Source organism: Salmo salar, chromosome ssa19 (genome assembly GCF_905237065.1).
Source record: "Salmo salar chromosome ssa19, Ssal_v3.1, whole genome shotgun sequence".
NCBI classification, from domain to species: domain Eukaryota; kingdom Metazoa; phylum Chordata; class Actinopteri; order Salmoniformes; family Salmonidae; genus Salmo; species Salmo salar.
This window is the reverse complement of record NC_059460.1, coordinates 15,033,704-15,057,712: the sequence shown is the minus strand read 5'-3', so window position 1 is coordinate 15,057,712 and position 24,009 is coordinate 15,033,704. Positions and strand designations below refer to the sequence as shown.

The following is a 24,009-nucleotide window of genomic DNA, read 5'->3' as shown; positions in this document are numbered from 1 at the left end:
TTGACACACTTGAAACAAACACATCGCTTGCAGGTGACACGGGTGTCTTGGTTTCTGTTCTTTCTGCATCTTGCCTCACGCAAAGGCTCGCGTGGAATCTTTGAATCTTTGTTGCTGCCTTGGCGCTCATATATCTCTCATGTAGCCCGAATGCTAGGCTCATGTTGAAGTCTTTCCTGGGCATGGTGCTGTTCATGAACTGCTTAAACAGCTTGTTATCAACATGTGTGTTGATAACAGCTACATCAAGCATGTTGTAGAACGCCGCAACAGGCCAGCGTGCCATCTGATCCAAAACATCCACACCTACTTATGACCCAAAATAGAGTAGAAAACATGATGATTATTTTCCCATAGGAAAAACAACACGTGTTATACAGAAGAGCATAATGCATTTCATAAGTTTATCTACAGCATATTGGCCTATGATGATGCATATTATGTAATATTGCCATACCTTTGGTTGTAGTGCAAAATATGATTCGTTTTTCTCTATATTGTGTCCCTGTCGATGGCAATTGTCGGATGCATGGTGATCATGACAGAAACATTCTTTCTTGCTTTGCATTGGTATAGTGTGAGTGTTGTCTTGTCATTCTTCACCGCCGTTTTAGGGGTACAACGGCTGTGCAGGTGCCTTATTTTGAAGAGGGAGCTCCCGTCTCGCTTTGTTCATGGTGGCGACTAGGCTTGTTTTTATTTTGCGACATGACAGTGAAGTTAAGAAATTGTCCCTGGTGACATTTCTCCCCTTGCCAACGTAAGGTTCCACAAGCCTCATCACCACATTCTCCAACACTCGCTCACCTGCTGTCGCACTGTTTCATTTGGTGATGGCGCAACGTACAGTTCTGGCTCAGAATCAGAAGAATAATCATCATGTTATGATGAATTTCTTCCCCACCATCTGAGTCGTTTTCATTCAGCTATTGTAGCAGCGCTAACGCAGCATGTGCATCCATTCATCTTGGTCTTCTTACCATTGTAAATGATGCATGCTCTCACTGTAGGTTGAAGTAGGTTGAAGTAGACTGATAAGACTGCTTGGATTTGGTGGACTGATATAGGGTACATACCATTTTGAGATTATAATTTGAATATACCAATACAATAGAATGGCCCACCGTTTTCTTCATTCATAATTGGTGATTACATAATTATGGATTCTCCGCTTCTCCTTGCTCATCAACTCACCCATTCTCCCCCTTTCTCCCCCATCATACTTTACTTCATTTATTTCATCTGTTGTTTTATGTGTGAAATTCGTTTGGGTATAGTCTAGGTTCAGTTTCTAGGTAATTATCAGGGTGATTATGAACCGGTCACTTTTGGGAGAATGAGCGGAGCAGGTCCTACTGTCTGTAGAAGGGACAAAGGGGAAAACCATTCACATAACGACATGCCTTCCTAAAACTGGTTTTAACTTCAGTTCTGTTTATAATATTACGATTCTAATGAGGGCAGGGTGTTATATAGACTTATTCTGGAAAAGTCAAGGTTGGAGGGGCTTGATAAATACATGAATTAATGAGCAGTCAAAATGACTGCTCATTAATTCATTAATTCTAGTTTAATTCTATTATTTGGATATTTTGGATGGTCAGTCCTTGCATCCATAGCTCTGTCTATGGGAAAATCTAAATTACATACTCCTTGCATCCTCTCTCCTCCTCTTCTTCTGAAAACCCGTTGGAGGAGAAGATCAAAGAGGAGGGACCTCTGGCTTTCTCATCTAATGGGTTTTGAGAAGGAGACGAGGAGAGAGGAAGCAAGGAGTATGTAATTGAGATCTTCCTTATGAATCTGAGAGTGACTACAATTCTCCAGCCCATCCCTAACTTTAAAAAAAAAAATCTATTTCATCACAGAAATATAACAACATTAGTGCTACTGTTACTTCTGTACAACAGACATTTTGGAGTAATGGAAACAGTCAGGGAGAGAACCAAATCTAATATTCTTCTTGTATTACAGAACCAGGACAGCCTAGCAGAAAATGTTGCTTTGTGGGAAGGGAACTTTAATAAGTACTCAATTTAATTTATGACATTAGATATCAAATAATGTCTCTCAGAGGAGGCTGGTGGGAGGAGCTATAGGCGGATAGGCTCATTGTAATGGCAGGAATGGAATTAATGGAACAGAGTCAAACGTGGTTTCTATATGTTTGATGTGTTTGATACCGTTCCATTTATTCCATTCCAGCCATTACAATGAGCCTGTCCTCCTATAGCTCCTCCCACCAGCCTCCTCTGATGTCTCTCTATGCAAACATATTCAATATTCAATTAAAGGGATACTTTGGGATTTTGGCAATGATGCCCTTTATCCTCTCTGGGCTAGGCGGGACGAATTCGTCCCACCTACGCAACAGCCAGTGTAATCCAGTGGCGAGATTTTCAAATACCTTAAAAATCCTATTACTTCAATTTCTCAAACATATGACTATTTTACAGCTATTTAAAGACAAGACTCTCGTTAATCTAACCACACTGTCCGATTTCAAAAAGGCTTTACAACGAAAGCAAAACATTAGATTATGTCAGCAGAGTACCCAGCCAGAAATAATCAGACACCCATTTTTCAAGCTAGCATATAATGTCACAAAAACCCAGAAGACAGCTAAATGCAGCACTAACCTTTGATGATCTTCATCAGATGACAACCCTAGGACATTATGTTATACAATACATGCATGTTTTGTTCAATCAAGTTCATATTTATATCAAAAAACTGCTTTTTACATTAGCATGTGACATTCAGAACTAGCATACCCCCCGCAAACATCCGGGGAATTTACTAACAATTTACTAAATTACTCACGATAAACGTTCACAAAAAGCATAACAATTATTTTAAGAATTATAGATACAGAACTCCTCTATGCACTCGATATGTCCGATTTTAAAATAGCTTTTTGGTGAAAGCACATTTTGCAATATTCTAAGTACATAGCCCAGCCATCACGGGCTAGCTATTTAGACACCCGGCAAGTTTAGCCTTCACCAAAATCAGATTTACTATAACAAAAATGTTATTACCTTTGTTGTCTTCGTCAGAATGCACTCCCAGGACTTCTACTTCAATAACAAATGTTGGTTTGGTCCCAAATAATCCATCGTTATATCCAAATAGCGGCGTTTTGTTCGTGCGTTCCAGACACTATCCGAAATGGTAAATCAGGGTTACGAGCAGGCGCAATTCGTGACAAAAAATTCAAAATATTCCATTACCGTACTTCGAAGCATGTCAACCGCTGTTTAAAATCAATTTTTATGCAATTTATCTCATAAAAAAGCGATAATATTCCGACCGGGAATCTCCTTTTCGGTAAACAGAGGAAAAAACAGAAAGACGGGGGCGGCCAGTGCACGCGCCTAAGCCCACTGTCCCTTGATCGGCCACTTGAGAAAGGCGATAATGTGTTTCAGCCTGGGGCTGGAATGACGACATTCAGGTTTTTCCCGGGCTCTGAGAGCCTATTGGAGCCGTGGGAAGTGTCACGTTACCGCAGAGATCCTAAGTTTTGGAAAGAGATGTCAAAGAAAGCCAATAAATGGTCAGACAGGCCACTTCCTGTAAAGGAATCTCTCAGGTTTTGACCTGCCATTTGAGTTCTGTTATACTCACAGACACCATTCAATCAGTTTTAGAAACTTTGGGGTGTTTTCTATCCAAAGCCAATAATTATATGCATATTCTAGTTACTGGGCAGGAGTAGTAACCAGATTAAATCGGGTACTTTTTTTATCCAGCCGTGTCAATACTGCCCCCTACCCCCAACAGGTTATCTACTTCCCAAGTGTCAGATGAACCAGTGGATACCATTGCTATACCTCTGTGTCCAGTATGAAGGAAGTTAGAGGTAGTTTCGCAAGCCAATGTTAAGTAACGTTAGCGCAATGACTGGATGTCTATGAGTAACTGCTAGCATGCTAGTAAACACCCACAGACTTCCAGTCATTGCTCTAATTGCCAAATCCTGAAGTATCCCTTCAAAGAGTCAAAACTGTTTTGTCTGGTTTTATGTATTGACTGGGGGAAGATTGTGAAGCTTACATAGATTTGTTTTTCTAAGGTGTGTGGCAAGCAGGCGATGTGAACATGTCACTTATGATTAACGTTACAATGCATCAGCATCAGCTTCTGAAATGTTTTTCCTCGAGTTGTTTGTTCTCCTCTAAATTGCCTCTATCACCTCTTGTGTTCCTCGTTCTACAAATTGTATCTCTCTCTCTCTCTCTCTCTCTCTCTCTCTCTCTCTCTCTCTCTAGAACTGGCTGACTGAACTGGAGATCTTTGCCATGATCTTTGCTGCTGCGGTCCATGATTACGAACACACAGGGACCACTAACAACTTCCATATCCAGACCAGGTAATATACTATGACAGCCGTAACACAGGCAGAAAAATAGCACTCAGTAAGGGGAGAGAAAACAGGCTGGGGCAGCGAAACAGGGATGGGAACTCATTGTTATGCATTTAGAGACGGGATGATTAAAAACCGTGAATGGCAGTTCTATTCTAATTCCTCCTCTGCCTCGTGACGGCAACCATTGTTGAGCCTAATCCTCAAAGCACAACAAGTTCTAATTAATCGCAAAACTCTCTGACATTTCTTTAGGTATGAGTTTTATTGCAAAACAGGTCAATATAAGCTACACTGTATGTAAACTGCATGAAGTACCATATAGATCAACTCAAATGTGATGATAATAAATCATGTATTGGATTAGAGCAGGGGCTTTATATTTACCACATTGAAATATAATTACTAGAACGGACTTTCCCTTCTAATCAAACTATTTCTACGGTTTACCCTCTCCTAACTGTGTTGTCTCAGGTCAGGCACGGCCATCTTGTATAATGACCGTGCAGTTCTGGAGAACCACCATGTGAGTGCTGCCTACCGCCTCCTACAGGACGATGACGAGATGAACATCCTCCTCAACCTGTCCAAAGACGACTGGAGGTAGGCAAGACTCAGAGAGTTCTGGGCCCTGGTGGTAGCAAGGCCGTACACAGACCTTTTGGGTGGCATGTGCTCAACAACAACAAAAAAGGGCACCCCCCCTAAACAACTCCCACAACCGCGGTCAGAGACTTGTTGAGCAATTATTAGTTTGATTATTTCATTACATAAAAGCAATTGGCAAAATAGATGCTTTTGTTGTATAATTTGCTAAGATTTGGTTAACATGCCTTATGTGTGTCATTGAGAAGAGGGTAAAGCAGCACAATCTGATGAGTGACGTATTTTGCAAAACTATTTTGGACTGCAATAAAGGCTGCCCTTATTAACAATAACCAACAGAATTCCAGTCAAAATAGAAGATTATAAGATATACTGTAGCCTATCATTGCTATTTCCAACCCAACACCATTTGTTGCCTCTATCATGTATATCCTATACTGTCTGAAGATTTGATCCAGTGGAAGAAGTTTAGAGGAGCCGGGAGGTTGGAGGTCACTTCAGGAATACATATTCTGCTCTACACTATCCCTAAATAGGACAGTAATGAGAGCAAAGGAATAGAATATTGTGAGAAATACTGTAGCCAACAATTACTATCCCTATATTGCTTTACTATAGCCTACCATTCTCTAAATAAGCTAGTAAAGAGATCATGGTGATCACTGATGATTACTGATAGTGTTCTTAGCTAGCAGACTAATTAGGCTACCATATGCTACAGTTAACAAAATGGCTAGCTAGCTAGATTACTAGATTAGCCATTTTCTTTTTACAGATTGTGATTTATCACCAATGCTCTTAAATAATAACTTCATAATCTAATATCCCTAATCTTATAACTTCATAGTATAATTTCATAATTATGTCATTTAAAAGTAATTGCATATTTCATAGTAACTCTATAGTCATGTAACACAGATCTATTAGCTACATGCTTTGCTTAACATAATTAAAATATGTATTTTGTTTGCAAATAATTTATTGTCATAAATATTATGATGACGATGAACATACACTATTTCATATTCATGATATATGGCTGACTGGCAAGTGGCTTGTGTGGTTATTTTAGTACGCTATCATTATATGGTGGCTAGCTAGCTATAGACTACCTGTGTTGCTCCTTCCCTCCCTGACACATCTATCCCAGCTGAAGGGATGGAGTTGAGTCTGAGGGTCGGTGATGCAGCCTCTTTTCTCTTTCTGTGTCTCTGCTGCACGTAAGCCTATCAGCCAACCAGACTGGATTTGATTATGTAAATCAGCATGTTAGCAGGTCACTCACGTTGTTAAACTGCTCAATTATGCTGCTGTGGCAGTGGTATTGATATTCAAACTAGCTAGCTACACTCGTAGAAAAAAAGGTTCCAAAAATGTTCTTTGGCTGTCCCCATAGGAGAACCCATTTTGGTTGCAGGTAGAACTCTTTTGGGCTCCATGTAGAACCCTTTACATAGAAGTTTCTACATGGAACCCAAAAGGGTTCTACCTGGAACGAAAAGTGTTCTATCTCGAACCAAAAAGGGTTCTTCAAAAGGTTCTCCTATGAGGACGGCCGAAGAACCCTTTTAGATTCTAAGAGTGTAGCTAGCTATACACTGAACTCGACCGGTGACCACAGGGGGCCAATTTAATGACAACTTTCAGGCAGCGGGTTCAGATCAGAAAAACAACGACAAAATTGTTTTGGGTAAATTATACCAACATACAAAAGAGCGCTTTGGAGACTGGAAGTGCAAAGGGGCAGGTGCTCTGCACAGGTAGAGCATTATCTGTGTACGTGCCTGGGTGGTTGAGATGGTGTTGACCACAGACATGGCCTGCTTCTCTCTCTAACCTACCTCTAACCTGTCTGTCCACTCCTCTCTCTAACCTACCTCTAACCTGTCTGTCTGCTCCTCTCTCTAACCTACCTCTAACCTGTCTGTCCACTCCTCTCTCTAACCTACCTCTAACCTGTCTGTCTGCTCCTCTCTCTAACCTACCTCTAAGCTGTCTGTCTGTCCACTCCTCTCTCTAACCTACCTCTAACCTGTCTGTCCACTCCTCTCTCTAACCTACCTCTAACCTGTCTGTCTGCTTCTCTCTCTAACCTACCTCTAACCTGTCTGTCCACTCCCCTCTCTAACCTACCTCTAACCTGTCTGTCTGCTCCTCTCTCTAACCTACCTCTAAGCTGTCTGTCTGTCCACTCCTCTCTCTAACCTACCTCTAACCTGTCTGTCCACTCCTCTCTCTAACCTACCTCTAATCTGTCTGTCTGCTCCTCTCTCTAACCTACCTCTAACCTGTCTGTCTGTCCACTCCTCTCTCTAACCTACCTCTAATCTGTCTGTCTCCTCCTCTCTCTAACCTACCTCTAAGCTGTCTGTCTGTCCACTCCTCTCTCTAACCTACTTCTAACATGTCTGTCTGTCCACTCCTCTCTCAAACCTACCTCTAACCTGTCTGTCTGCTCCTCTCTCTAACCTACCTCTAACCTGTCTGTCTCTCCACTCCTCTCTCTAACTTACCTCTAACCTGTCTGTCTGCTCCTCTCTCTAACCTACATCTAACCTGTCTGTCCACTCCTCTCTCTAACGTACCTCTAACCTGTCTGTCTGATCCTCTCTCTAACCTACCTCTAAGCTGTCTGTCTGATCCTCTCTCTAACCTGTCTGTCTGTCTGCTCCTCTCTCTAACCTACCTCTAACCTGTCTGTCTGTCCACTCCTCTCTCTAAACTGCCTCTAACCTGTGTCTGCTCCTCTCTCTACCTACCTCTAACCTGTCTGTCCACTCCTCTCTCTAACCTGTCTGTCTGATCCTCTCTTTTATCTACCTCTACCATGTCTGTCCATCTGTCTGTCTATCTGATCCTCTCTCTAAAATGTCTGTATGTCTCCCCCTCTCGTAGAGAGCTACGGGCGCTGGTGGTAGAAATGGTCCTTGCCACGGACATGTCCTGTCACTTCCAACAGATCAAGGCCATGAAGAACTTCCTCCAGCAGCCAGAGGCGTGAGTGACTCTTATTTAGCTCTATAATTATCTAGACCAATATATCTAAAATAGCACCCTGTTCACTATAGTAGACTATAGTGCCAGTTCAGATTACTCCCCACACATTTGTTCTAAACCATAGCCTGCCCTACCATAAATGCATTAAATGATACCAAAAATACAATAACCCCAAGCTGCTGTCTCTCTGATCAAATATCCAAAAGACCAATATTGCTGAGACGTTTGTTGTTTTCTTAGACTTCTGTTGACTTCTGTTATAGTCTCTCTGGACTCTTGTTCCTTGCAATCTTCTCTGCTTCTCTGCTTGGTTGAAAGAATGACGCCGGAAGGGATGGCTGCCGTTTTACGGGCTCCTAACCAACTGTGTTATTTTGTTTGTTTTTTTGCGTTGTTTGTAACTTATTTTGTACATAATGTTGCTGCTACCATCTCTTATGATGAAAATAACTTCTGGACATCAGAACAACGATTACTCACCTTGAACTGGACGAAGAGCTTTTCTTTAACGAGTCCGACGCGAACGGGCCCAAATCCCAGTCATTTGCGTGAAGAAAAGACGGGGAAAAAGGGGGCAGAGGTCGGTCTGCCGTCTGAGAATTCATACAAGAGTGAGTAACCCTCCACTACCATCCGTTGTATTGGCCAATGTGCAATCATTGGAAAACAAAATGGATGATATACGATCAAGACTATCCTACCAATGGGAAAATAAAAATTGTAATATCTTATGTTTCATCGAGTCGTGGCTGAACGACGACGCGGATAATATAGAGCTGGTGGGATTTTCCATGCATCGGCAGGACAGAGAAGCTATGTCTGGTAAGATGAGGAGCGGGGGTGTGTGTCTATTTGTCAATAACAGCTGGTGCGCGATGTCTAATATTAAAAAGGTCTCAAGGTATTGCTCGCCTGAGGTAGAGAACCTTATGATAAGCTGTAGACCACACTATCTACCAAGAGAGTTCTCATCTATATTATTCGTAGCCGTCTATTTTCCACCACAAACCGATGCTGGCACTAAGACCACACTCAAGGAGCTGTATAGAGCCATAAGCAAACAAGAAAATGCTCATCCAGAAGCGGCGCTCCTAGTGGCCGGAGACTTTAATGCAGGCCAACTTAAATCCATTTGACCTCATTTATACCTGCATGTCACATGTGTAACCAGAGGGAAAAAACCTCTAGACCACCTTTACTCCACACACAGAGACGCATACAAAGCTCTCCCTCGCCCTCCATTTGGCAAATCTGACCATAATTCTATCCTCCTGATTCCTGCTTACAAGCAAAAACTAAAGCAGGAAGTACCAGTGACTCGCTCAATACGGAAGTGGTTAGATGACGCGGATGCTATGCTACAGGACTGTTTTGCTAGCACAGACTGGAATATGTTCTGGGATTCATCCAATGGCATTGAGGAGTATACAAACTCAGTCATCGGCTTCATCAATAAGTACATCGATGACGTCGTCCCCACAGTGACCGTACGTACATATCCCAACCAGAAGCCATGGTTTACAGGCAACATCCGCATCGAGCTATCGCAACATTAATCCGGACGCTTGTAAGAAATCCCGCTACGCCCTCAGACGGACCATCAAGCAGGCAAAGCGTCAATACAGGATTAAGATTGAATCCTACTACACCGGCTCTGATGCTCGTCGGATGTGGCAGGGCTTGAAAACTATTACAGACTACAAAGGGAAACCCAGCTGCGAGCTGCCCAGTAACGCAAGCCTACTAGACAAGCTAAATGCCCTGTATGCTCGCTTCGAGGCAGGCAACACTGAAGCATGCATGAGAGCACCAGCTGTTCCGGACGACTGTGTGATAACGCTCTCGGCAGCCAATGTGAGCAAGACCTTTAAACAGGTCAACATTCACAAAGCCACGGGGCCAGACGGATTACCAGGACATGTACTCAAAGCATACACTGACCAACTGGCAAGTGTCTTCATTGACATTTTCAACCTCTCCCTGACCAAGTCTGTAATACCTACATGTTTCAAGCAGACCACCACAGTCCCTGTGCCCAAGGAAGCCAAGGTAACCTGCCTAAATTATTACCTTCCCGTAGCACTCACGTCGGTAGCCATGAAGCGCTTTGAAAGGCTGGTTATGGCTCACATCAACAGCATCATCCCGAATACCCTAGACCCACTCCAATTTGCATACCGTACCAACAGATGATGTAATCTTAATTGCACTCCACACTGCCCTTTCCAACCTGGACAAAAGGAACACCTATGTGAGAATGCTATTCATTGACTACAGCTCAGCGTTCATCACCATAGCACCCACAAAGCTTATCACTAAGCTAAAGACCCTGGGACTAAACACCTCCCTCTGCAACTGGATCCTGGACTTACTAATGGGCCGCCCCAAGTGGTAAGGGTAGGCAACAACACGTCTGCCATGCTGATCCTCAACACTGGGGCCCCTCAGGGATGTGTGCTTAGTCCCCTCCTGTACTCCCTGTTCACCCATGACTGCGGCCCACTGCATCACTGGGGCCAAGCTTTCTGCCATCCAGGACCTATATACTAGGCAGTGTCAGAGCAAAGTCCAAAAATTGGTCAAAGACTCCAGTCACCCAAGTCATAGACTGTTCTCTCTGCTACCGCATGGCAAGCAGTACTGGAGCGCCTAGGAACAAAAGGCTCTTTAACAGCTTCTACCCCCAAGCCATAACACTGCTGAACAATTAATCACATGGCCACCCGGATTATTTACATTGACCCCCCCATTTGTTTTTACACTGCTGCTACTGGCTATTTATTATCTATGCATAGTCCCTTTACCCCTACCTACATGTACAAATTACCTTGACTAACCTGTATCCCTGCACATTGACTCGGTACTGGTACCCCATGTCTATGGCCTTGTTATTGTTATTTTATTGTGTTACTTTTATTGTTTTTTACTTTAGTTTATTTGGTAAATATTTTCTTAAACCCTTTCTTGAACTGCACTGTTGGTTAAGGGCTTGTAAGTAAGCATTTCACGGTAAGGTCTTCGTCAGTTGTATTTGGCGCATGTGACAAAGTTTGATTTGATTTAATTTGCTCTACACTGTTTTTCTCTGTAGGATTCTCAAGCCCAAGGCCTTATCACTGATTCTGCACACAGCTGACATCAGCCACCCAGCCAAGAACTGGGATCTGCACCACAGGTGGACCACATCACTCCTGGAAGAGTTTTTCAGACAGGTCAGTCTATACTAACCCCTTACCCCAGATCTCTAACCCCTGACCCTTAACACCTAAAACTTCACCCTAAACCCTAACCACCACTTGGGCACCATTAAGAATGCTGATATAGATCAGGGGGACCTGATCCAAGATCAGCACTCCTACTCTGAGAGGCTTCATGAATATGGACCCTGGTCAGATAGGTATGGGACAAGGTCCAGTGTACCAAGTCTAATACGTAGTGCTGGCATCTTCCTAATCCTACTACCTTCCCAAATAGGTTTTCATTCCTTCCTTGCTCAACACTAATCCCATTAATCTGATACTAGACTACCACTCCTCTCACAAGACAAGAAGTAGATCTCCAAATAGTGAAACCTGAAAAATCTGCACTTCTGAATGTCACATTGTCAAGTCATTATTTATAAGAGATATTGGACAGTAATTTCACAAGGTATTTCACAAGGACATCCAATTTCTTTAAACAAAAGGAGGATATTACTCTATATGAATTGCATAAATTACATCTGTCATCATTATGAATATAAAGTGACAATGAGTAATATAGCTGTTCTTGAAAATTCTAAATATATTTAAAAAATGGAATACATTATAAAATTGCATTGGATATTAACAAGGACATAAAGAAATTTACCCGGAGTCAACCAACAGTGAATCCTATCCCGATTTTCTATTAGGGATATCCTCACCATTACCATTACATGCTAATTAACACCTCACTCTGTTCTGTGAAAATGAAATTAGCCGGTAGAGTGTGGTCTCTTTCTAGAATTTGAAAAAATGCTGCATCCCATAGGCCTCTGGTCAAAAGTAGTGCACTACATAGGGAACAGGAGGGTGCTATTTGGAACAAAGCCATGGTGAAATGTAATCGGTTCATTCCCAGGTGCTGCTCCACTAATCATATTAATAGAAATGTCAAGTATAATGAATGACCAGGACATACCAATATTTTTTTACTATACATAGTTTTCCTTTTCTTAAATTGGCTCCTTTGATGTTGTTCTGTTCAGGCCGACTGACAAGGTTGATTTTTAGGGGAAGTCAACAGTACTGGGAGATAGAAGTAGAGTGGAGAGAACAAACTGGGGTGTAATCACCTAGGATAGAGGCTGTTTAACATTCAAATGACAGTTGTTGTTTTTTTCTCTCTGCTGGGGCCAGTAATAAATGCCCCTACTTAGGGTTGCAAAGTTCCCCAAAATTCCCAAGTTTTTCAGAAGTAATGTTAAGAGAATTCCGGATTCACTGCTTATTCCCTTCTGACTCCGGAAATCTTCCAACAGAGATTTCTGGAAAACCTGGTAATTGAATTTTGGAACGCATACCTCTTCCCCATGTCTTTGGTATGAAGTACACTTACGCTGTGAGGGACTGCATCCCTCCATACATAAAGACTCAGAAGCAGTGTTCACTGTGGTCATGTTGTGTTCTCAGGGGGATAAAGAAGCAGAGCTGGGCCTGCCCTTCTCTCCTCTGTGTGACCGAAAGTCAACCATGGTGGCCCAGTCTCAGATTGGTGAGTCAGTGTAACATTGTTGTATAGATAGATAGATAGATTAGATTAATGGATGGATGGATGGATGGATGGATGGATGGATGGATGGATGGATGGATGGATGGATGGATGGATGGATGGATAGATAGATAGATAGATAGATAGATAGATAGATAGATAGATAGATAGATAGATAGATAGATAGATAGATAGATAGATAGATAGATAGATAGATAGATAGATAGATAGATAGATAGATAGATAGATAGATAGATAGATAGATAGATAGATAGATAGATCTCAGTGGTTCTATATGTCTCTCATTCCCTCAGGATTTATTGATTTCATCGTGGAGCCCACATTCACAGTCCTCTCAGACATGACAGAGAAGATTGTGACGCCACTGATCGACGAGGCGTCTCGTTCCGGCCTGGCTGGGTTCAGACGCTCCAGGTGACACTGTCAACATACTGACCTTATTACACACACACATGCATGCATGCACACACACACACTCACACATACTGTACACACACATTCCAAAATGTGATATATCAATTTCTTAAAATGTTTGTAAATGAATGTGAACACACATCTTGTGAAACAGATAGAGCTATTATTTGTTCATCTTACCATGACATGGGCTAGTGAAAAGACAAAGGTGATTTTGTTTCAAATATGTTGCAAGGTCATTTTATTTTAGAGTAACAAATAATCATGTGGTGTGACAAAACGCTATGTATCCAGAGGTAAATAAACGCTATGTATCCAGAGGTAAACAAACGTTATGCATCCAGAGGTAAACAAATGTTATGTATCTAGAGGTAAATAAACGTTATTTATCCAGAGGTAAATAAACACTATGTATCCAGAGGTAAATAAACGTTATGTATCCAGAGGTAAATAAACGCTATGTATCCAGAGGTAAATAAATGTTATGTATCCAGAGGTAAATAAACGCTATGTATCTAGAGGTAAATAAACGCTAAGTATCCAGATGTAAATAAAAGCTATGTATCTAGAGGTAAGTACACGCTATGTATCCAGAGGTAAATAAACGCTATGTATTCAGAGGTAAATAAACACTATGTATCCAAAAGTAAATAAACGCTATGTATCCAGAGGTTAATAAACACTATGTATCCAGAAGTAAATAAACGCTATGTATCCAGAGGTAAATAAACGCTATGTATCCAGAGGCAAATAAACGCTATGTATCCAGAGATAAATAAACGCTATGTATCCAGAGGTAAATAAATGCTATACAGCAGAGCTCCAATAGAAAAGGTATCCAGATTGGGTTTTAAACAGTTACGTGTAATAAATGATCAATTATCACATAAATAAATATAAAAATAATCAATTTGTTTCAACTGTATTGTGCCTATCACATAGCCAATATATTGTATCCAGAGGGCGAACAGTGTCTACAGTCATGGCCAAAAGTTTTGAGAATGACACAAATATTGATTTTCACAAAGTCAGCTGCCTCAGTTTGTATGATGGCAATTTGCAGATACTCCAGAATGTTATGAAGAGTGATCAGATGAATTGCAATTAATTGCAAAGTTCCTCTTTGCCATGCAAATGAACTGAATCCCAAAAAACATTTCCCTTGCATTTCAGCCCTGCCACAAAAGGACCAGCTGACATCATGTCAGTGATTCTCGTTAACACAGGTGTGAGTGTTGACAAGGACAAGGCTGGAGATCACTCTGTCATGCTGATTGAGTTTGAATAACAGATTGTAAGCTTCAAACGGAGGGTGGTGCTTGGAATCATTGTTCTTCCGCTGTCAACCATGGTTACCTGGAAGGAAACATGTGCCATCATCATTGCTTTGCAGAAAAAGGGCTTCACAGGCAAGGATATTGCTGCCAGTAAGATTGCACCTAAATCAACCATTTATCGGATCATCAAGAACTTCAAGGAGAGTGGTTCAATTGTTGTGAAGAAGGCTTCAGGGCGCCCAAGAAAGCCCAGCAAGCGCCAGGACCGTCTCCTAAAGTTGATTCAGCTGTGGGATTGGGGCACCACCAGTACAGAGCTTGCTCAGGAATGGCAGCAGGCAGGTGTGAGTGCATCTGCACGCACAGTGAGGTGAAGACTTTTGGAGGATGGGCTGGTGTCAAGAAGGGCAGCAAGAAGCCACTTCTCTCCAGGAAAAACATCAGGGACAGACTGATATTCTGCAAAAGGTACACAGATTGGACTGCTGAAGACTGAGGTAAAGTCATTTTCTCTGATGAATCCCCTTTCCGATTGTTTGGGGCATCCGGAATAAAGCTTGTCCGGAAAAGACAAGGTGAGCGCTACCAACAGTCCTGTGTCATGCCAACAGTAAAGCATCCTGAGACCCTTCATGTGTGGGGTTGCTTCTCAGCTAAGGGAGTGGGCTCACTCACAATTTTGCCTAAGAACAAAGCCATGAATAAAGAATGGTACCAACACATCCTCCGAGAGCAACTTCTCCCAACCATCCAGGAACAGTTTGGTGACGAACAATGCCTTTTCCAGCATGATGGACCTTGCCATAAAGCAAAAGTGATAACTAAGTGGGTCGGGGAACAAAACATCGATATTTTGGCTCCATGGCCAGGAAATTCCCCAGACCTTAATCCCATTGAGAACTTGTGGTCAATCCTCAAGAGGCGGGTGGACAAACAAAAACCCACAAATTCTGACAAACTCCAAGCATTGATTATGCAAGAATGGGCTGCCATCAGTCAGGATGTGGCCCAGAAGTTAATTGACAGCATGCCAGGGCAGATTGCAGAGGTCTTGAAAAAGAAGGGTCAACACTGCAAATATTGACTCTTTGCATCAACTTCATGTTTGTGTCATTGTCATTAAAAGCCTTTGACAGTTATGAAATGTTTGTAATTATACTTCAGTATTCCATAGTAACATCTGACAAAAATATCTAAAGACGCTGAAGCAAGCAAACTTTGTGAAAATGTATATTTGTGTCATTCTCAAAACTTTTGGCCACGACTGTACAATGTGTGTTTTCTTTTTGGACATTTAAGCAACTATAATTTGTAACTGTCATGTAGGCTAAATGCATCATAATGCTCATTCTGTTAACGGGAGCTAACATGGCTGCCATATACTGTAATGTTGTAGCAAAGATTTTCATAACTAACCCAAGATAGACCCCAGCCTGTCGTTTCCAATGGGAGCAAATGAATCATAGTGGGCATAACAAGGAGGTGTGCAGAGCCAAGCACAAGCTAGCGAGAGCCTATTGGCCGTTCTAGCATGTATTTGCATATTTCCGTTAGGGAACGTTTACTCTGTGAAGTGAACGTGTGGAATAACTCAATTCGCCCTTGCACTCCCTCTAAACACAAAACTTAGTCCACTGTTCGTAGCAGATTTTAGTTTGGGAAACAGAAAACTGTATTGAGATCAAATGTTTCATTGATGAGAAAATTAGCAGAATGTTGGCCAAAATCCATCTTGCTCCATCTTCTCGCACTGCCACTGCCGGCCACTGGGTTTCCTCTCACCACCATATTTGGAAGTATTTGGAAGAAACACCAACCAATATTTGGAAGAAACACCAACCAGATGCTTCACATTCATACATCCGGTGAAATATCTGTCTCATTGTTCTATCTGTGGTTGTAGTGTCGTGTAAATGCATAATAATGCAGAAACCTCAATGTCACAACTCTCATGAAACTCGAAACAGATGCTACTGAATGTAGCACGTTTTGGTCAGGAACTGTGTTGGATATCGCGTTTTGCAACAAAAAAAACATTCTAAAGCAAGTAATCTCAAGTAAATGTTTTAAAAGCATGATAACATCCATAACTCATACACAATGAAAGGGACCCATGTACATTTATTTCAGATTTTTTTTAAATGCAAACATGAAAAATGTGTGTTTATCATGTTTTGGAATCAAACCCTTCATATTTACCCTGTGTTTTGGTCTAGTGAGTGATGATGATATACTGCAGGTGAATCATACTGATGTTATCTAGAGTGCAACCAAGCAGACAGATGTGAAGATGACATGCTCATCATATGTCTTGGCGAATCTATAACATAATTTAAAATCTCATCCTTTATATGACTCCTAGGGAGATGAAATAAACATGGAAAAACATACATTGACACATCAGAGACTGGGCTGTTCTTCAGATACAGATTGATCCCAAATTCCACTCTATTTCCTACATACTGTAGTGCACTACTTTTGATCTGAGCCCTATGGGCCCTGGTAAAAAGTAGTGCACTATGTAAGGAATAAGGTGCTATTTAGGATGTGGACGCAGTGATGCTCTAAAAATAACAAGCCGGGGGTCCTCCAGTCGTCTGTCTAATGATAACTAAATGAAGCTGAACAACATGTCAGCTGGTATGAGTAATTATAATCTAATTTCCTGCCCAAGGCTCTATGGCTGTGTCTCCACTGACTGGTCTCTGTCACGTATGGCTGTGTGTGTGTGTGTGTGTGTGTGTGTGTGTGTGTGTGTGTGTGTGTGTGTGTGTGTGTGTGTGTGTGTGTGTGTGTGTGTGTGTGTGTGTGTGTGTGTGTGTGTGTGTGTGTGTGTGTGTGTGTGTGTGTGTGTGTGTGTGTGTGTGTGCGTGTAAATGGCTGAAAATAATAAAATAAAATACTTCTCATCGTGCAAAGATGTGCTAGTAGTCTTATGGCTGTACACATCAGCTGTAGTTTCCTGGAATGAATTACTCCTTTTCATCGCTGTTTTAGTCAGTCTGAGTGAGACACACTAAGAGTCAACAGACACATTAAGAGAGACAGTGTTGTCAGTTAGAATAGAATAAATGGTCTGGGATAATACGTCCATGGTGACTAGGTGACAGCCAGTGTCTGGTGGTTGAAGAGGACAGACTGATTGTAGCACTTAGTAATCTCTCCATTCTCTTTATTCTCTTTATTCTGCTCTCTAATGGTCATCCATTATGGACCATGTTGCTATAGTTTTTTATCATGCAAACACTACATTGTGCCATTTATTCACACACTGATGGGCTTCATACTGAGTCCAGATCAGCTCTTAAAGGCCCAGTGCAGTCAAAAATGTAATTTTGCTCTGTTTTATAGACACTCACCAGCTAGTTTAATAGGTACACTTATCTTGTTACACCTATCTGAAATGCCCAGGAGGGCATCCGTTTCTGAGATACTGGATCTGGCGCACCTGGCACCGAGGATCTTACCACGCTCAAAGTTGCTTAGGTCACTCGTTTGCCCGTTCTAATGTTCAATCGAACAGTAACTGGATGCGATCCATTTTCGTGAACGGGTTGTGTACCTAATAAACTGGCCAGTAAGTGTATATTTCCAAACTATGTGGTTGGAATAATACTGTTAAATTGTGAAAATGATGATAATGCTCTTTTAGTGTAAGAACTGTTTGAAAAGACAGCCTGAAATCTCTTCCAGGCTGTTAATTTGTTAATAGAGCAATATTTTTTATTTTAGCCTTTATTTAACTAGGCATGTCAGTTAAGAACAGATTCTTATTTACAATGATTGTCTACTGGGGAACAGTGGGTTAACTGCATTGTTCAATGGCAGAATGACCTTGTCAGCTCAGGGATTCGATCCAGCAACCTTTTGGTTACAGCCCAATGCTCTAACCGCTAGGCTACCTGCCACCCCAAATAAGAAACAGAGTTCCAAAGCTCTTTGCTAAGCTACTTTTGTTTATTTTTTACCATTTTAATTGAAAACAAAAACAGCTGCATTGGACCTTTAACATTATCACCAGTGCCCTTTGATGGGCCTGATACTGAGCCCAGGTCAGCTCTTAACATTTCCATAGGCTCTAAAGACATGAGGAACAGTTTTAACACGCATGTTCATGCACGTACCACTTCCACTGCACATGTGTATTTACTTATATTTCTTTATTTGCCTCTTCTTTTTTACTGGATGCTTGTGTTATCTTTCTTACTAGATTTTTTATTTAATATTTTTTTATATTTCTTTTTAGTTGCTGTACTGAGAGGAGAGCTGGCAAGTAAGCATTTCATTGTACTTTGATTTGATTTGACAATAACACAAATGTTCTTTCACCCTTGCTTGCACACACACACACACACACACACACACACACACACACACACACACACACACACACACACACACACACACAGTCTTGTACAACTAACCTTGTGGGGACACACAATTCAATCCCATTTAACATCCTATTTTCCCAAACCCCTAACTCATATCCTTACCCTGACCTTGACCCTAACTTTAACTCGAAAACCTAACCTTAACCCTAACCCGGAAAAACATTTTCTAATGGCGGTGGAGGAAATGGCTGCCGTTTTACAAGCTCCTAACCAATTGTGCTTTTGTGTGTGTTTTTTTGGTTATTTGTAACTTATTTTGAACCTAATGTTTCTGCCACCGTCTCTTATGACCGAAAAGAGCTTCTGGATATCAGAACAGTGATTACTCACCTCGTACTGGACGAAGATTTTTTGTTTAACGAGTCGGACGGGAAGGATTTACTTCCGACACCGGACAGGGCATAAATCCCAGTCATTCGCATGAAGAACAAATGGAGATATAGGGGACGTAGGTCGCGGTGCCTTGTAAGAATCCGACGGTGAGTGAGTAACCCGCCTCTACCTTCGTACTATTATTCAACGTACAATAATTGGATAAAACACTGGATGAGCTCCGATCAAGACTATCCTAACAAAGAGACATTATAAACTATAATATCTTATGTTTCACCGAGTCGTGGATGAAGGACGACATGGATAACATACAGCTGGCTGGGTTTTTGGTCCATCGGCAAGATAGAACAGCTGCCTCCTGTAAGACAAGGGATGGCGGTCTGTGTCTATTTCTCAATAACAGCAGGTGCACGAAATCTAATATTAAGGAAGTCTCTAGGATTTGCTTGCCTGAGGTAAAATATCTCATGATAAGCTGTAGACCACACTATTTACCAAGAGACTTTTCATTTATATTTTTCATAGCTGTCTATTTACCACCACAAATGATGCTGGCACTAAGATTGCACTCAACGAGCTGTATAAGACATAAGCAAACAAGAAAATGCTCATCCAGAGGCGGCGCTCCTAGTGGCCGGGGACTTTAATGCATGGTAACTTAAATCCGTTTTACCTCGTTTCTATCTGCATGTTGTATGTGCAACCAGAGGAATTAAAACTCTAGACCACCTTTACTCCACACACAGAGATGCGTACAAAGCTCTCCCTCGCCCTCCATTTGTAAAATCTGACCATAACTCTATCCTCCTGATTCTTGCTTACAAGCAAAATCTAAAGCAGGAAGTAACAGTAATTCGCTCAATACAGAAGTGGTCAGATGACACAGATGCTAAGCAACAGGACTGTTTTGCTAGCACAGACTTGAATATGTTCTGGGATTCTTCCGATGGCATTGAGGAGTACACCACATCAATCACCGGCGTCATTAATAAGTGCATCGATGAGGTCATCACCACAGTGACGTACGCACATACCCCAACCAGAAACCATGTATTAGATGCAACATCCGCACTGAGCTAAAGGGTAGAGCTGACGCTTTCTAGGAACCGGTGTCTAACCCGGACACTTGTAAAAAAATCCCGCTATGCCCTCCGACGAACCATCAAACAGGCAAAGCATCAATACAGGACTAAGATTGAATCCTACTACACCGGCTCCAATGCTCTTCGGATATGGCAGGACTTGGAAACTATTACGGACTACAAAGGGAAGCACAGCCGCAAGCTAACCAGTGACACGAGCCTACCAGATTAGCTAAATGACTTCTATGCTCGCTTCGAGGAAAACAAAACTGAAGTGTGCATGAGAGCACCAGCTGGTCTGGACGACTGTGTGATCACGCTCTCCGTAGCCGATATGAGTAAGACCTTTAAACAGGTCAACATTCACAGGGCCGCAGGGCCAGACAGATTACCAGGATGTGTACTCAGAGCATGCGCTGATCAACTGGCAAGTGTCTTCACTGACATTTTCAACCTCTCCCTGACCGAGTCTGTAATACCAACATGTTTCAAGCAGACCACCATAGTCCCTGTGCCCAAGAACACCAAGGTAACGTGTCTAAATGACTACCGACCCATAGCACTCACGCCTGTAGCCATGAAGTGCTTTGAAAGACTGCTCATCATCAACACAATTATCCCATAAACTCTAGACCAACTCCAATTTGCATACCTCCCCAGCAGATCCACAAATGAAGCAATCTCTGTTCCACTCCACACTGCTCTTTCCCACCTGGACAAAAGGAACACCTACGTGAGAATGCTACTCATTGACTACAGCTCAGCATGGGCCGCCCCCAGGTGGTAAGTGTAGGTAACAACACGGGGGCCCCTCAGGGGTGCGTGCTCAGTCCCCTCCTGTACTCCCTGTTCACCCAGGATTGCATGGCCATGCACGACTCCAACACCATCATTAAGTTTTCCGATGACACAACAATGATAGGCCTGATCACCGACAACAATGAGACAGCCTATAGGGAAGAGGTCAGAGACCTGGCAGTGTGGTGCCAGGATAACAACCTCTCCCACAATATGATCAAGACAAAGGAGATGATTGTCGACTACAGGAAAAGGAGGGCCGAGCATGCCCCCATTCTCATTAGTGGGGCTGTAGTGGAGCAAGTTGAGAGCTTCAAGATCCTTGGTGTCCACATCACCAACAAACTATCTTGGCCCAAACACACCAAGACGGTCGTGAAAAGGGCACAACAGTCTCCCCCAGGAGACTGAAAAGTTTTGGCATGGGTCATCAGATCCATAAAAAGTTCTACAGCTGCACCATCAAGTGCATCCTGACTGGTTGCATCACCGCCTGGCATGGCAACGGCTCAGCCTACTACCGCAAGGCACTACAGAGGGTAGTGCGTACGGCCCAGCAAATCACTGGGGCCAAGCTTCCTGCCATCCAGGACCTCTATACCAGGCGGTGTCAGAGGAAGGCCATAAAAATTGCCAAAGACTTCAGCCACCCTAGTCATAGACTGTTCTCTCTGCTACAGTACGGCAAGTGGTAACGGGGCACCAAGTCTAGGTCCAAAAGGCTTCTTGGGGGACCAGTATGAAAAAAAAAGAAAAAAAAGAAATGTATTCACTACTGTAAGTCGCTCTGGATGAGAGCGTCTGCTAAATGACTAAAATGTCAATGTAAAATGTCTATCCCCAAGCCATAAGACTCTTGAACAGCTAATCAAATGGCTATCCTGACTATTTACATTCACCCCCCCTATTTTTACACTGCTGCTACTCTCTGTTTATTATCTATGCATAGTCACTTTACATCTATCTACATGTACATATTACCTCAATTACCTCAACTAACCTGTGCCTCTGCACATTGACTCATTGTACCGGTACCCCCTGTATATAGCCTCGCTACTGTTATTGTATTGTTGCTCTTTAGTTATTTGTTATTTTTGTAAATACTTTCTTAACACTTATTTTTCTTAAAACTGCATCGTTGGTTAAGGGCTTGTAAGTAAGCATTTCACTGTAAGGTCTACACCTGTTGTATTCGGCACATGTGACAAATAAAATTTGATTTGATTTGAAACCTAACCCTAATTCCTAACTCTAACCCTAAAACTAACCTTAGCTCCTAAACCTGACCTTAAACCTAATTCTAACCCTAACACTAATTCTAACCTTAACCCTAAACCTCAGAGAAATAGTATTTGACCTTGTGGGGACCAACAAAATCTCCCGAGGTGGTCACATTTTTTGTTTGTTTACTATTTTTGTGGGGACTTCTGGTCCCCTCAAGTATAGTTAAACACGTCCACACACACACACAAATAGACCTAACAACATCAGCTGGGATCATCAACTGTCCTGCTGTTACATCAACAAAGTCATGCCATCATCATCAACAGAATAGAAGGATTATAAACATTACTTGGAACACTCATCCATCCCTCCCTCCATCTTCCTCCTCACCCCTGATTTGTCTCTTTCTCCCTGTCTCTCTCGCTCTCACTCTCTCTCTTTCTCTCTCTCTCTCTTTTCTCCGAGGCATATCTGGATAAAGAGGCTTAAACACTTCCTCACTTTCTTTCTCTGTCATACACAAACAGTCATACACACACACACACACACACACACACACACACACACACACACACACACACACACACACACACACACACACACACACACGCACATTAGTTGTAAAGTGGTTGTAATGACGTCATTCCAACCAGCTTTGCCCGCTAGACACACACTTGCAGATCGTGTTTGCAAACAGCCACATCTGTCCACCTCCTCTTCTTACCCCAGCCTCTGCAACCCAGTCCATCTGTCTATGTATATAATGCTCATTATACACACGCAGGGTGATTATAGTGGTACTAGAATCACTGAACTGTAAACCCTCATTTCCTCAATGTCTCAAATTGAGGTTTTTCAGTTCAGACATCCATTAAGCATGGCTGTGATGTCCAATCACATGTTCAATATAATCCCTCTGTAGAATCTCAATAGATTCTCAGTAGTTCATTACGTTGTTTTGTGTATGACAGGTCAGTCACGGAAGTGTACCACGGTGGTGGGTTCAATTCCTGCAGGGATCATATACAATGTATGCAACTACTGTTCTGTGGTTTAAGTCACTGTGGAATCGAGTGTCTGCTGTGGCCATATTCCCAGTAAGTATGTAAGGTGTGTGTTACAGGCCAGGTGAATGACATTCTCTGTCTCTCTTTGTATACAGTCTAAACAGTATTCCAGTGGGGGATGGGAAGCGGTCCAGTGTGATCAGTACAGGCTCAGAGGGCAGTGGAACACTCAACTGTTCTCCGGGAACCATCGACTATAAGGGCTTCAAAGCCACCTGGAACGAAGAGGTGCACCAGAACAGAGAGAAATGGAAGACCCAGGCTGCTAAAGGTACACTGGGGCTAGGGCCCCTCAACCCCTCACAGGGAAGGGTCTGGCAGGGTTGGTGGGTTTGGGGAGTAGGGTATGAGACAGAATGAGGAGGATGAGAAGTGGAAGACATAGGAGGCAAAAGGTACAGAAGAGCCGCAGGCAGGAGAGGGCTTGTCAGGGTGGGTTTGGTCCAGGAACAAAGAGGTGCACCAGAACCGAGAGAAATGGAGACCCAGGAGGCTATTGGTAAAGCAAAACAAAAAAATAGGTGGGTTATGGGAATGATCAGTCCAAGGCCATGAGGTGGAAGTATTGTCAGTCTTAGGACAAGAGGAAATGAAGACCCAAGCAGCTAAGATATACATTAGACACCCTACGCAGGATAGGGCTTGGCTGGGGGTTCGGTGGGTTAGGGAGTAGGTGGAGTAGGGCTCTTTCACACATAC

The 24,009-nt window shown here is 42.4% G+C and overlaps 1 protein-coding gene across 7 annotated transcripts in view; it reads left to right on the top strand.

The window, feature by feature from the left end:
* Positions 1–24,009, top strand: part of pde1ca (phosphodiesterase 1C, calmodulin-dependent a) — a 170,195-nt gene that overhangs the window by 136,061 nt on the left and 10,125 nt on the right. For 5 of the 7 annotated variants that reach the window (XM_045702122.1, XM_045702121.1, XM_014157412.2 and 2 more), the window contains 8 exons: positions 4,275–4,375; positions 4,844–4,972; positions 7,871–7,972; positions 11,064–11,184; positions 12,625–12,706; positions 13,018–13,138; positions 18,662–18,688; positions 23,406–23,581. In XM_045702122.1, coding sequence (XP_045558078.1) covers positions 4,275–4,375; positions 4,844–4,972; positions 7,871–7,972; positions 11,064–11,184; positions 12,625–12,706; positions 13,018–13,138; positions 18,662–18,688; positions 23,406–23,581 — 859 coding nt within the window. The remainder of the gene's footprint in view (positions 1–4,274; positions 4,376–4,843; positions 4,973–7,870; positions 7,973–11,063; positions 11,185–12,624; positions 12,707–13,017; positions 13,139–18,661; positions 18,689–23,405; positions 23,582–24,009) is intronic. The other 2 variants (XM_014157410.2, XM_014157413.2) reach the window with 1 other exon arrangement.